Genomic DNA, 14917 nt, shown 5'->3' with positions numbered 1-14917 from the left:
TGGCCTCCCTACTGTGGCACAAATGACTATAGTTTCCTTCTAGCTGCTCTAAATAGGCAACATTTAGACCTCAGTTGTATCAGCACAGGGGGTATGATAACATCCAATAGTCAGGTGGAAGAAGAGACATATAGGAAGTGAAACTCTTAAAAGGCATAGTCTGAAAAAGGAATAGCAATATGAGACTACAGAGCTCTGGTGAACATGAAGTAGCAAACTAAAAGCAGGTGACTGAAGCTACCACATTTCCACCCATCTCTAGCCATCTGAGAGCTGATCCTGACACAGGACAAGGGCATCTGATCTGCTAGCTAATCAGCTTCACAGCATGACAGCTGCCAATTTTGTGCCAAAACCTCCAAATGTCAAAGGAGAACAAAAAAAGAAAGAAAAAAAAGCCACTTGCCCAGGTAATATAGCAACCTAGAGTCAACAAGCTACTGCATAAGAACCACAATATACAAAAAAAAAAGTCAAGTGCCCTCACTTTTCTACCCACATTGACTTTCTCAGAAGAAAAGCCCATCTCTACAAAGCTTTTCAACCCTAAAAAGAAAGCTGACTCATTTGCACAGTGGTTTGGGGATAAACAGAGTCATTATAAGCCAGCCATTTATTAAATACTCAGGAAAAGTTGCAAACAGCCGTACATGCGCACTTACAGATTACACATGTCAATCCTGGGAGGAGACAATGGCAGTAGTTGAAGTAGGAGTTTTACTCCCTTCTTCCATCCTTCCTCTTTCTCAAATTCACAGAAAAGGTAGGTACATTCATCCGCTGAGAACTGGTAGAAGGCATGTGTGTCTTGAAAATAGACTTGTCTGTCCACTGTTAGAAAAAAATAACATCAGATATCCTTTAAACTATTACTGTTTAAAGACTCTATGTCCACACCACATTCTATTTTGCACTTGACTTCAATGCTGACTTGCACCACCAGACAGGGCAAAAGGATTGCAAACTCAGCATAGAAGCAATCCTGCCCTCTCATATTAACTCAGTGCATCCAAACCAGACAAGCCCAAAACCTCAACTTTAAGATCTCCAGGCTGCTGAAATTCAAACATTAAGATTGCTGAGTATTTAAGCAATTTTGGAAACAGTACAGAGTCAGGGGATAGAAACCTTCCACTTGTCAGATTTCTAAGCATCAATTGCCATTGACTTCTAATCTGTTCTCGCTAGTGGTCAGGCACTAGTAAACAAAGTTCAATAATGGGGATGTAGCCCATCATTATTGCAGTTTCTTCCTCAAATTCAGGGCTACTGAATCTGTAGATTAGAGCTGGGTAAGATAATGCACCCATACAAAAGTCATTGTTTTCCCTGGCATAACTGGGATTGCACTGGTGAATCGAAGGATAAGGTCCAAAGCTGGAAGCACAGGCTCCTGCTGGAGAGTCTTTCAACCCTTGATGAGCCTGCATGATCAGACATGCTGTCAGTGTAGCTGGAGCAGAAGAAAATCTTCAAGTATACTGTCTGTGTACATAAGCAATCTTCCATAACACCTCACCTCTTCACAAAGAGGAAAGCTAAGTGTTTAGCACAGACCCCAGGCTGGGTATCTTCTGAGCTAAGCTACCTACGTAGTCCCAGCTACGATGTAAAGTCCATCAGACTCCCAGAGGCTGGTTATCAATGTAACAGTCACCAACCACATAAACGGGACCTAACCCCTAAATTTGGTGAGGAAGGTGGGGACAGCTGGGCAGACCCTGGCATCACAGCCGTCTCAAGGAGCTGAATCTTCTCTCTCATTCCATTGTAATCTAAAACTAAGAAAAACAGAGAGCGGAAGGGGAAATCACTAATTGCTAGAGAAGGCATCTGGCGAAGCCATGATCTGCAGTGACTAAACAGCCGTGGTTTTGTAAAAAACGTAAAAGAGCTTGAAGATTAAAAAAAAAATAGGCTGGAAAAGACATGCATGCTGTGTGCAGCTTGGCAATAGGCAATTACATTTGCAAAAGCAAAAAGAAAAAAAATGGCCAAACCAAGAGATTAATCTTTGGTATTTATGAAATGAAATGTCACAGAGGTGAGCATACCAAAGAGATGGTAAAATAAACAACTGTGAAGAAAAATGGACCAATCTGCATTTTTTTTCTTTCCCTCCTTCCTCTCCCATCAAAATGTGAGTCTTATCCTATGCAGGAGAAACTGAGAGCCTCCCTCATGAAGGGCTATCAAGACTGACCTGATAATATAATGCCCATATCCAGCAGGAGCTGCCACACTCCAACCGCTGTAGACCTGCACTTCACAAAAGGGCACTGCTCCAAAAGCCAGTCTACCAGTTCTGATCCAACACAGCTCCTCCTGAAAATAAGCAAAACATAACTTCTTACACTACAGTGATGTTAAAATGTTCTTTTATCATAAAGAGCTTTTATAAAAAGCTATTAAAAGTGAATCCTTTTGTTCAGCAGGGCAAGCCTTTTGTCTAAATTACTGATTTTTGTAATCCTATTCACTTCAAGGGAAGAAATTATTCTGGCAAGTCTCAGGGGATGCCCTTAGTTACAACAAGGGAACTCATGTTAGATGAGTAAGTTCCCTTACATACCTAATTCACGTGGCACACTTTACAATATGTTATATTTTTATCAATTTGTGCTGCATACAGAGAGTCATCCAAAGATGTAGAAGAGTTAAATAAAAGACAGCTTTTAGCCTCAGGATTTTTTCTTTCTGAGCATAGGCATAAGCAATACGGCTACACAATGTATGTGTAAGACCTTAAGTGCTGCTCTAGGATGTACTTCATCTTGCACATTATTGGTAAACTTCTCTTTTTAAATCATATCTCTTTTCCTAAATATGGATATGAATGAATGGTGCTATAATAGAGACCTGTATACTTTGGCATAATTGAAAATAGGAGGAAGCATTTATACTGTAATGCAACACAAATGGAAAATTATTTCATTACAGAAATATTCCATAAATTACATGCAAAAATCACTGTGTAACTAAATCTTAGGAATCCAATTAATCTCTTTTATAACTCCAGACCAGGGCTGAATTTAATACACTTTCTTTTCAACAACATAACAGACAAACACAATTGTATATGAAATCATAAGAAATTAAATTAATGGACATACAACCAGGCCACTGTTTCTTTCTGAAAACTGACAAAGTAACATAAGAAAATATACTAAAATACAGGCGGTTTTAAAAAAAAATAAAATAAAATAAATCTTTAAGATTTTTGGTTCCTAGTAATACACACCAAATTTGACTCTCAGAATTTACTCACTTGTCAAACCACGGCATAGACAAATGCAAATAAAACCCATCTAGTTGATTAAAAATATGATCTCAGGTTACCTGCAAATGCCAGTAAGGTACACCCTGTCTTTAATCAGGTCAGACGCTTGTAGAGTAAAAATATTCCTGAGAGCTCTCCCAGCACAGGAAGAACTTTCTCCATAAATCTGAATGAAAAGAGAAATTGAAAACTATGACAAACAGCGATTTCCTCCTGCTGTAGTAAATTGCCTTGGCACTGCCCAGTCCCCTCCTGCTGAGCAATGCCTTCTCCCCAGCTAAATGACAAGCAAGCAGTCAAAGCCTCATAGGAAATGCACCCCAACTTCTGTCATGCCCATTAGTATCATGGGTCACAGAGACCCTCGTGGGCTGGACTATTTTACATTTGCTGCCTTAGAAAAGCAGAGATTTCACAATCCGTGAGCTTTAACTTTGAACAACAGACAAGTTCAAATGAAAATAAGTGTTTTTCTAGTGAAGCAAGATGACTATATTAACCATTACAAGACCACACAGATACAGTTCAATATTTTTCCATTTGTATTTGAGTTAAATAATTTAATACAAGCCTAATACATATTGAAACACCATTTCATAGTTTTTTTCTTTTTGTTCAGAAACATCTGAGGTATGCTATGATAGCTCCAGGTCAGTTCATCCATACCTTGCCAGGTGTCCAGAATGGACACACCTCTGACTTCCCCCATCCCTGATTCCTGCCTTATACTTCAAGCCTGCAGATGTGTCTGTCAAAACAGGACCCAACTCCAACTTCCATAAAACCACATTCCATCTGGACTCTCTCTACCTCCCTACTGACGAATTTAACTCAGGCTTCTGTTGTGATGTTTCCTCACCGTCCCAGTAAAACACATCAATAATACAAATAACTAACTTGAAAGAAAAACAATGCTGTGGATTCACCTTGTTCGTTTGTTTGTTTGTTTCCTATGTTTGGGAATCTTTCAAGGAATATAAAATTGTCCTGAGATAATAAAGTCTTATGAGATGCAAAAATATAGCTCTCAAATATTGCAAAACTAATCCAAATGGTGGCAATCATTTACACAGCTGGGAAGCGTGTACACATTGTCATTCACAATAATTCAGTTTGCAAATTGAGTAATAGAAGTAGACAATTTCTAACACACACAAATGATAACTTGTTAGCTAGATTTAACTGCAGGCCACATTCATAAGTGTCTTCAAAGGTATCATTAAGAGGTTGAACCAAAGCAAAATGATTCCTAATATGTTGTTCAACAAAACGGAATTAAAAAGGAAGCTTGAAAAGTACCTTGTTTGAAGGAGTTTCCAAATAGGGATTTGAAATTCTTCTAGACAGGGTCTGTAAGACAATTTGGTAAAGCTTTAGTTTTGTTCTGGTTTTTGAATAAAAAAAAAAAAAAAAGTAGCAGCAATCTAGGTCTTTTAGCTATTGAAATCTAAATAAAAAGAATTTATCAAGTCATCTAAGTAGTCTAACTGAAGTCTTCAATTTTTTATTTTTTCAAAAAGTTTTGGTAAACTCAGTTCTGTGCTGCTTACTACTTTTATTCTCTATCTGGAAAATGTAAGCAATAAGGAGGCAAAGTCTCTAGACAATACACAATTATTTTGGTCAGGAAAGACCAGAAATGACTGTGAAGAATTTAAAGATAAACTTTAAAAAAGCTAAATGAAAAGACAGTATTGTTATGAACTCAGCATTAAAAGCAGCATGTACTAGAGAGAGAAAATGTAATTACACATGCTCTAATACTTCTTAAAGCAAAGTTTATCAATTCAGTAAAGACACCTCAGGGTCACAGAACTCTTCACAATGAAGACCACTCTTCTAAATTAAATTCTTAACTGTAGTCTGAAAAAGTATAAGGATAAATGAGGAAGAAAAAGGTGACCAGCAGGGAGGTAACACTGCCCTAATATAGACCAGCATTATCTCTGCCATGCCACATAGTGCACTGGTAACAGCATCTCCAAAAATGGACACTCCAATGTTAGAGGGGATTCAGACAATAGTAGTAGGAATAATAAAGGATTTGGATAAATTTTAATATGAGAAGAGACAGAAAAGACTGTGACTATTTACCTTACAAAGGAGAGATTATGGGAGACATAATGCAACTATACAAAATTAATGAAATGGCACAGAGAAAGACAGACTTTCTCTGCTCTCTTTTATGTAACATGAGAATAACCAATCACTCAATTAAATCAGAGAGGGTTCATATTTGAGGACATAAGGAGGAAAATTACATATAACTCTTCACAGCAGGGAAATGAGATGCCAAAACCTTACTGCTGATCAATAAAGACTGAGCATTTAAAGTTATAAAATTATCAGTTAGCCAGAACTCTGGAAGGCAGATAGAGACAGGATAAACATCTCTACGAGAGTGAGGTTACCCCACCACCATACTTCCATATTGTGTCAGTGTTAAAAGACAATATATCGTCTACTCTGATGCTTACTGTCAACTTCTATCTTAATACAAGCCATACAAGAGACAAATAAACATTGCCTAAAAGAAGCCTGGAAGGGGAACAAAAAATGTGCAGGTGCACTGGCAGCACAATGGGAGGCAATGCAGGCAACATAATTAATTCCTCACTTTGAGAAGGATCCAATTCACACTTTGTATACTGTAATCATAAAAAAATCATCCTCCACAGCTCAGAAGAATTAGAGACCCCATATTTCAGTTATGCCACCTGCTTTTTCCACCACCTATACTCTTCTTACTGTATTTTTAGAAAGGGAAGCGACAGAAATTGCAGAAGCGTCTAATGCTGTTTACCCTTCCATACACATCACAAATGTTAGTGTAGTTCCACGCATAACAGTAGGTCCATATGGAAATACTATAACATAAAAGCTTCATTCCCCTCACCCATATCTAACAAACATGCCGTAGAGTGTATAACACTGCCTCAGATCCCACTTACTCTTCCAAGCCAGCACGTCATTAACACCTCAGTTCTGCAGCAGCCCTTCATACCAATGCTTCACTTGGTTTCTGTCCAAGTCTTTCATTCAACCAGCCTCACTCCCTGCAGCAGCACAGTTGAAGCTTATACATTGATTTTCCCCCTCCCCACTCCATTCCCAGGCTGGGGCTAATGACGTTATCATCAGCAAACTAATGCCAGAGGTGCTGGTGAGAACTGCAGCCCCTGGCATGGCACTGGCCTGGTCCCTGGCACTCACGACAGCTGAGCATCAGCCAGGGCAAATACCACTACTGCAGGGTGTAGTTACATGGCAGTATAAGACCAAACTCAGTAAAGCAAGACTGGAAGTAAAGTTACAGTGTCTCAGTAAGTTAAACCAGCTCTCAGAGGGTTCAGAAAGCTCCAGAGGCAACATGAAGGAAAAGGCTGGATAAAAGAGTTGGGAGGAGGGACGAGGAGAAGGAGAGCAGAGGGAGGCTGAAGCAGAGGTCCCATGCTAGGCAGCAGGGAGCCAAATCAGCTCAGCAACAGAGGGAACCCCACAAAACAGGATCAAGCCAGCTGCAGGTCCCCTGGACGCAATGTCCTCCCAGTATTATCTTGGGCTGTGGTTCCTCCTTCTGCATTACTCTCAGGTGAAGCTGGTACTCTGACACTTTGGCTTATCACAACAGATATGGAGCAGGGACTGGGTCAAAATATCCCACCCTCCAGGGACTATGGCCTCAGCCACCAAGACAACTGGTGTTGCTTAGGCAGCACATCAACACTAATTACTTCATATGAAGTGAAAAAAAGCACCAAGCAGTAAAATTTCCATTTTCAACTCAAAACAAAACATTTTATTTGGCTGCACTTACTAACCCACCCCACACAACAGCACACACACACATAGCAAAAGAAGGAGGAGGTTCATAAGTGCACAGACAAAATGTCCATGATGGAAGCATCCCCTTTCCTCCAGACAACAGAAGACCTGGCTTTAATTCCCGCTTCAGGAAAACTGAACTCACGTTGCCCACTTTGGCATGTGCCTGGCTGTCAGATGATGGCTGGAGCTATGAATTACTTCTAAGGAATCTGCAAAAGATGACTAAGGCTGAAAACTAGTAGACTGGGAAAAAAAAAAAAAAGAAAAAGGCCTTCTAGTTTGCCTTTCAAATCACACAGTGCTAGCTCTGCAGCAGGGGAGAGAGAAGGAATTCACAGCCCTGAAATGGGAGAAGGGATGACAGGACAACAGCTTCAGTTGGTGACAACATGAACCTGTTTCAGCTTGGAGCAAGTGTGACACATCGGAGAGCCTAGGAGAGTATATTCCTGCATGTCATGCAGGAATCTACACACACAAAATTTCCACAAATACAAGAAAATGGAAATAGCATACAAGAAAATAAAAGTGGAAGTGGCATTCTGGACTAGAAAAAAAATGATCTTTCCTGTTGATGCTATTGCAGCCTGTGTAATGTTGAAACATTCACTGCAGTTAGGCTGAAATTCATACCAAATTTTAGGAGTTTATGTCCTTGCTTTTTTTTTTAATCTCGTCTCAATAAATATTTAGCTAGGACGAAATCCTTTCATTTTGTGTTACTGAGCATACCTCTGCTCAACAGACTCTAGTTTGGCTGTTAGGGACAAACTGGGCAGTCACCTTCCAGACAGAGGCAAAAGGAGTGGATGGGAGGTCCAGGCTTTGTTTGAAAACCCCAACAATTAAACTGCCATTTGGGGGAAGCATCATTCCACCCTGAAGGTATTTGGTAAATATAGGATACTCCTCCCAAATGATTTTGACACACACACCCCTCAATTCAAAATACATTTGCAAATAACTCTTAGAATGAGCCAAAATGTGCTTTTAAAGCAAATTCATTAGTCATTAAGCAAACAACTCATCTTTCATGAAAATCACCTTGGAACAGCTATAGCAGCCCATGCCAAGTACTGCTTTCCAGGCACTGCCACCTCAGCTTCTCCCCATGCCGCTTCACCAGCTTGAGGAGAAGCTTTGCCAAACCATGTGTCAGAGAGGAGATGGGGATAGAATCAGAGAATCATTGGAAAAGAACTTTAAGATAATTGAGTCCAACCGTAAACCTAACACTGCCAAGTCCACCTCTAAAGCACATCCCTAAGCACGACATCAACGCATCTTTTAAACACCTCCAGGGATGGTGACTCCACCACTTCCCTGGGCAGCCTGTTCCAATGCCCGACAACCGTTTCCGTGAAGAAGTTTTCCCTAATATCCAATTTAAACCTCCCCTGGCGTAACTTGAGGCCATTTCCTCTTGTCCTATTACTTGCTACTTTGGAAAAGAGACAGGCACCCACCTCGCTACAACCTCCTTTCAGGTAGTTGTAGAGGGTGAGAAGGTCTCCTCAGCCTCCTCCAGGCTAAACAGCCCCAGTTTCCTCAGCTGCTCCTCATAAGAACTGTGCTCAAGACCCTTCACCAGTTTTGTTGCTCTTCATGTGGCAGCACATATGGTCCTGGGACAGGAGACCATACAAGAAGTAGATCCAGAGTGCTGGGTGTCCTCCAGGAGGGCTCTCCCATCACACATGGGTAGGTGTGCATAGGTGGCTTCAGCTTCCCTGCTGGGGATACAGGAAGAAAGAAGCAGGGAGCTGGTGTCTTGGGTTGGGTGATCAGGAGCATGAAGTATGAACATGGCATGAGGATGGCATCCTAGCTTGGGGACAAGACTTGCATGTGACAGAAGAGGACATTTGGGATAGGTGGTCCAGGAAAAGGTTTTGGAATAGGACTGCTAGGATCCAAGCCTGCATACGCTGTGGATAATTTAGTCTGAAATTGGGAAAAAATATAAAGAAGTTTACTGTGCCATTTAAAACTGCTCGAAATACGGGGTGTAGGGCAATGGTGTTTAAAGAATGGGAGGATTAGAATAAAGTGACCAGCAAGTAATTTAAAACAACCAGAAGGAAATGCTTCTTTACAATCCATATGACCAGCTCATGGAATCATTAGCCAAAGAATCAAATACTCCAGCTAGACTTTCAGAAACAGTAGCTAATTCAATGTCTGATACTACTAAGCAACATCTATATCTGGGTTTAAATTAGTAGTGCCTCAACAGGACAAGTATTTTTAAGCAAGTGGAGCATCTCTGCCATTATCTAAAGCTAAGCATGCAAAGACATTGATGATAATAGTTTAGTATATGAGCACAAACTGATTTTTGAAAGGTCTGGAAAGAAATTCCACCACAACATAATACAGAACAAAAAAAAAGTGTACTAATGAAGGCACAGTTTGGTCTCCATTGGAAAGATCAAGCCTTATCTTACTGTGAGATGCCAAGCTAGTTCTTTACTAAGCAGAGTATTGAACTGGCTCCTCTATAGTAACTCCCTATGTGTTTACTACAATCTGGTTAATGTTCTAATCAAGGGCTAAAGATACTGTGGAGCATGTTTTCAGTCATACCTTTTGGATATAAATTTGAATATCCTTCACATTTTTAGATCTGTGATTTTCCTTTGGCCTCATACCAGCTTTATAGGATGACTTGCCTACAAGTTGCTTGTTCTTTGCCTCCTACCCAAGCTGTTCCAACAACTGCTGATATTTCTGCCATTGCCAGCACTGCAGTCACAGTAGCATCAGCAGTGCTCCATACATCTGCTAGCAATTTAATCTCCATCAATGCTCAGAAAGAAATAAAGCAAGAGTGCTTCGAGCTCCAATTCAAGTGTTTTGTTCAGCTGGGATTTAGTACAGCGGTAGAAGCCAGCAACCTGTCTCCACTAAAAGTCACATTGTAACACTACAGAAAAGGCCATAGAAATTGTAGGAAAATAATAATTTCAAATATGGGGTGCAAATGTTTGGCCTTTCTTCTAAGAGCTTCTGATATTCCTCTGCAGTTAAAAACAAAACAAACAAAAAAAAGCTTTGGCAAAGATAGGGAAGAAATTTTTTTTATTAATCAAGATTGTTCTTTTTAAAATTAAAATTAAAAGGAATGAGAAAAGGCAGAATCAGAGTTCTTCCTCCCAGAAAATTATTTAAGCTTCCACTCCAAGTTTTTCAAATAACTAGGTTTTTAACTGGGTGTGTTACCAAAAAAATCAAGCATAATGCCACATTGAGTTTGCAATGTACAAACTTCACCTGTTTTCTGTTTACAACACACTCATCAGTATCTGTTTGATCAGGGCTTAATTTGCAAATATGCCCATGATCAAAACCACACTGCTGGGCAGTTCTCGGAACATTTTTGCATACAAATGAAAGAAAACAATTGTTCGTAGTTTCAGGGCACTATCACTATGTCCCTAAAAATTCAGCATAGCACTTGGGCATTTCAAATTGGATTACTCAGTATACTTAAAATTAAGCAAATGCTTCAGTGCTGTGCTCTATCAGGGCTTATTCCCTAAATATAAATAACCTGAAAAAAAAAATCATCTCATTTTGAAATGCATGTGGAGTAGCAAAGACTACCTGGTAATGAGATCATTTCTATTCCCTGACAGGGGGATTTCTGCAACTACTCAACACCTGAATCCTAAATTGGCTAATGTGACCACAAAGGACTTTATATATTCAGACAGATTTCCAACAAGCATTTAAGCATCCAAGCCTAAAATACACATTCACAAGTATTCATGCTGGAAACTTCCAACCGTGTGAGACAGTGTATGGAAAAGGACCACAAATAAAGCTGAATCCAAATTCACTCTCAAAACCAATCTGTTTGTGCTTTTCTTTCTTTACTAATCATTCAATTCTAACAATACAGTGGCTCAGGAAAAATTTTAAAAATCTACCAAGGGTATTTACTTAATTTCCCTCAGGTTTCTCTCCCACTCCCTGCACAAATCAAAAAGTAATTATTTTTTTCCTAGACAGATTTCTTTCTCTCATTACGAATCATGACAATGATAATGCCGTAACACCAAGAAAAAACACTGCAACTATTACAACTGAAGGAAGCCTCTGTTTTTTTTTCTTCAAAAAGATTTGCTGGAGTTACTAAAAGCAACCAGCTACAATAATTAGAGAATTTCCACTCCAGCCCTGATCTGAACATGAATCTTGGAACAAAGCTGAGCTCTACCTGCCCGACACACCCTCCTCAACCTGCAACACAAGAAGGCAGCAATTTCTGCAGGACTAAATGCTCATTTATTCCCAGTGCTTAGTCATGCCAGGCAAGTGGTGGGGGCAGGGGAAGAAAATTACTGAACAATTTAGCTTATCACTTGGCCACCTTCAAATTTTTGCGTTTCACATCTCTTGCTACTGTCTAAATTATGGGGGTTTTAAGCAGAAATAAGATATAGGTGCTGTGTTTAGCATCTGAAATGCTATCGTTGTTTAAGGGTGGCTGAATATAGAGAGAGTGCTGTCATGAATCCCAATCCGTTTCCATGTGGCAGCAGATTTTTCCTCGTGGTTGCTAAGGCACAGCAAGCAGAGTTGGTTGGGAAGCTAGCTGACTTTCAGCAGATATCATTCATATGAAACCGTACAATATGCCTGACTTTCTGCCAAATAATATTCATAACAAACAACCTTCCCCCACTGCTCCTCTCGAAACCTGCTGTCAGAATTTATGGATAACAAAGAACAAGTATTATAATGGAACAGTTCTCTCCATTAATACTTATTTAAGATTAAATATAAAACTCTTTATAAAGGAAAGACAGATCCAACTTGACATTCCCCTGATAATCTTAAACTTCATATGCTTAGGTGTAGCATAAAAAGATCAAAAGCTGTAAAAAAGAGAAACCTGTATTCAGTAGAGCTCACAATGTAGGATTCCCAGGTGAGCCTGTAAAGCTCTCTGGAGGCACCAAATGGGTCATTAGTGAAAGGAAACCGAAGAGTGTATTCTCACCTGCTTTCTGTATAACAAGAACTTGCAATGAATCTGAATAAGTTATTTCACAAAACAGAAACCCGCTGCTCATGGTTCATTCACACCTGCCCAAGAACAGAAAGGGAGCTGTGAAGAAAATGGCAGCTCTTTATAAAGACAGGTGATGCTCTTTTGGTTCAAAGACTCTTTTTTGAGATTATGACAGTCAGGAAAGCAAAGCATTTAGAAGACTTTCTGTGTTTTCCAGTACCTACCAAACTAAATAGGGCTGAATGAGTTTATGCTTGGAACAAAATTTATTTTTTTTAGTTAATCTGGCATAAACTAGCCACTTTTAAAGTCTCCATAGCCTAGCAAGAAGCATAATTTAGTGCACAAGAGCAAATTTTGTTTGAAATGCCCTTTCCTTTACCCAAAAGGAGTTAAGAATAGAAAAAAGTATTACAGAATAAAATATGGCAGGACTGGCTGGTTGCTCTCCCCCCTCTTCCCCAGCCCTATCACTGGGGAAAAGCCGTGGATAAATCCAGCTTTGGGAAGGCACCAACACAGGCCTGAACATCCTCTGTACGTACCCTATGCTGTGGCATCTTGACACTGAAACCAACTCAGTTTGAGAGAAAGGCAGGACTGGTGAACTGGCAGAGGGGATGCCTGGGTTTGAAAAACTTTCCATTCCTTAAAAACAGATGACCATCACTCTCCTGCTAATGATGCCTTTCCACAACCAAATTGAAGTATCATAAAATGAAGCTGCTGAAAACAGGTTGTGTCTTTCCTCCACCTCCAGCTGCACCTTCCTATCCCCACTGCTCTTCTGCTTTGTAGAGCCATGCATGGGTGTGTAAAGCCACGTCCTGAACAAACCTCAAGGACCGACAGCTTTGCACCAGCTTGTTAAATAATGATTCATTTTAACCCTGATTATTTCCCTCCACCAGGGCACTGGGGAGCCATACAAGCCCCATCGCTCACCAGGCAGGTGGCAGGGACACAGGCCTGAGCAGTGGGTCACGGAGGAAGCATGCATTTATGCTGAATTGAAACAATCCAAGGAATGATGGCATAAAACACATCTAATAAACCCTCAGTGTCTCTGTCAACATAAAAAGTTAACTACACTCACAAAAAATGACAAGACAAAATGCAAATGTGTCAGTAATGGGGAAGTTCACCTCCCACCTTCATATTCATGTAAGTGCATCAGTTTAAGTAAAACAGAAATTCCACCCGATTTAACTCCATAGATCAATTGTAGACTGCATGTGCTACAGCCATAGTTAACAATATAGAAACAGAGCTTAAACAGGTTTTTTCTTCTCTTTGTTAGAAAAACATTATAGATGTTTTTAACTCATATGCTGATACAATGTTTGCAGTGAGAGTTCATTAAATATGAAAATAAGAAAGAATCCGAATTTTACTGCTTTTTATCATCCTTTATAAAACATTGAAATATGCAGAGTACACTAAATGACTATTCATGTTCCTTCATTAATCTAACTTTATTGCCCTAGTTTGCCATTTCAGCCATACCTTTCCTAATTCTACCTTAAAAACTTCCCAATGCATTTCACTCCTCCTGGCTGTCAGCAACATTTCATCCTCCCTTTTTTTTCAGTACAAAATAGACACTGTACAGACTGTCACCATGAAAACTTCCCAATATTGCTGCATTTGTTTATTTTTAAAACTCAGTATCTAATAAATACAGTAGATGGTCTTTGTAATCTACCATCATGTTACTGGCCATCAGCACCTTGTTTGGTTTTGATCTGGAGAGCAGTGCACGAGAGCAGGTGGGTGGGTTTTTTAGTGATTATTAAAGTTTCATGCAACAATTAATATTTCTAATGATGCAAGTTATAATTTCATATTACATTATTTTGAGCTTTCAAAAGAATTCACACCAGATATTTCATACTATAAATAGAAAGATGTTCCCAGTGACAGGTTATCATTCCTTTTCAAATAGATCTAAATGAAGACATCAACAAAACAGTGAAAAGAAAGATCAGTAGTAGGAAAATGCAAATTGTCTGCATATTTAAAAGCTTTCTAAAGTACCTCTCGTGGCACATTTCTTGTGCTGCCAGCAAAATACCTTCTCACGACATATTTCCAAATAAAAAAGCAAGCAAGATGGCACATCAACTTGGCAAAGACATTCTGCAAGCCGGGCAGCCTGACTCACAAGCCTGCACTACTAAAAGGAAACTTCATGAGGAAATTGTGTGTCAAACACAAGAACTAATGCCCAGGCTCTGCAATCTCCTTCCTGGAATTTTTGTAACTTGACCAGACCAGGCCCTGCACAACTGCTCTGGCTTTGAAGTCAGCCCTGCTTGGACCAGAGGCTGGATCAAACGACCTCCGGTAGGTCATTTCAAACCCAAATTATTCTGTTCTTCTGTCCTGCTCCAATAATCCCAGGCACAACTTAATTCTGCTTCTCCTACCAGCTGTATCAGGCATGGGAAAATCTGTGGAGGTGCAGAGCAACCCAAAACACTTTTCTAGGAGCATCGTGTGTTTGAAAAAGACTCTTGAATTCACATATTTTCATGTTAGTGTTTCACCAAAACTTCTCCCCGTCACATTACCCAATGTGCCACATCTCAGCAGCTCAGCAGCTGATGTACCTCTGCTGTCAGCATCACTGCAGATAATACTGGTGCCAGAACTTGGCCTTCAGCAACCTACATTTGTCAGAGATTAATAAAAATTTTAAAGCAGACAATCAATTGAACAAGTGATTCATCTCACCTGTCACTACCTACCACCCATCTTGCAGATGTAAGTTCAAATGCTCCCTTTCT

At 39.8% G+C, this 14917-nt stretch overlaps 1 protein-coding gene across 5 annotated transcripts in view; it reads right to left on the bottom strand.

The window, feature by feature from the left end:
* Window positions 1-14917, bottom strand: part of RAPGEF5 (Rap guanine nucleotide exchange factor 5) — a 194007-nt gene that overhangs the window by 158535 nt on the left and 20555 nt on the right. For all 5 annotated transcript variants that reach the window (XM_082047112.1, XM_082047108.1, XM_082047109.1 and 2 more), the window contains exons 2-5: window positions 4580-4630; window positions 3340-3446; window positions 2204-2325; window positions 663-831 (exon numbers count right to left, since the gene is read on the bottom strand). In XM_082047112.1, the coding sequence (XP_081903238.1) occupies window positions 663-831; window positions 2204-2222 (188 nt within the window). In that variant the 5' untranslated portion in view covers window positions 2223-2325; window positions 3340-3446; window positions 4580-4630. The remainder of the gene's footprint in view (window positions 1-662; window positions 832-2203; window positions 2326-3339; window positions 3447-4579; window positions 4631-14917) is intronic.

Source organism: Streptopelia decaocto (genome assembly GCF_964273445.1).
Source record: "Streptopelia decaocto genome assembly, chromosome: 2".
Taxonomy (NCBI): domain Eukaryota; kingdom Metazoa; phylum Chordata; class Aves; order Columbiformes; family Columbidae; genus Streptopelia; species Streptopelia decaocto.
The sequence above is the reverse complement of the archived record's forward strand: the minus strand, read 5'-3'. Positions and strand labels throughout refer to the sequence as shown.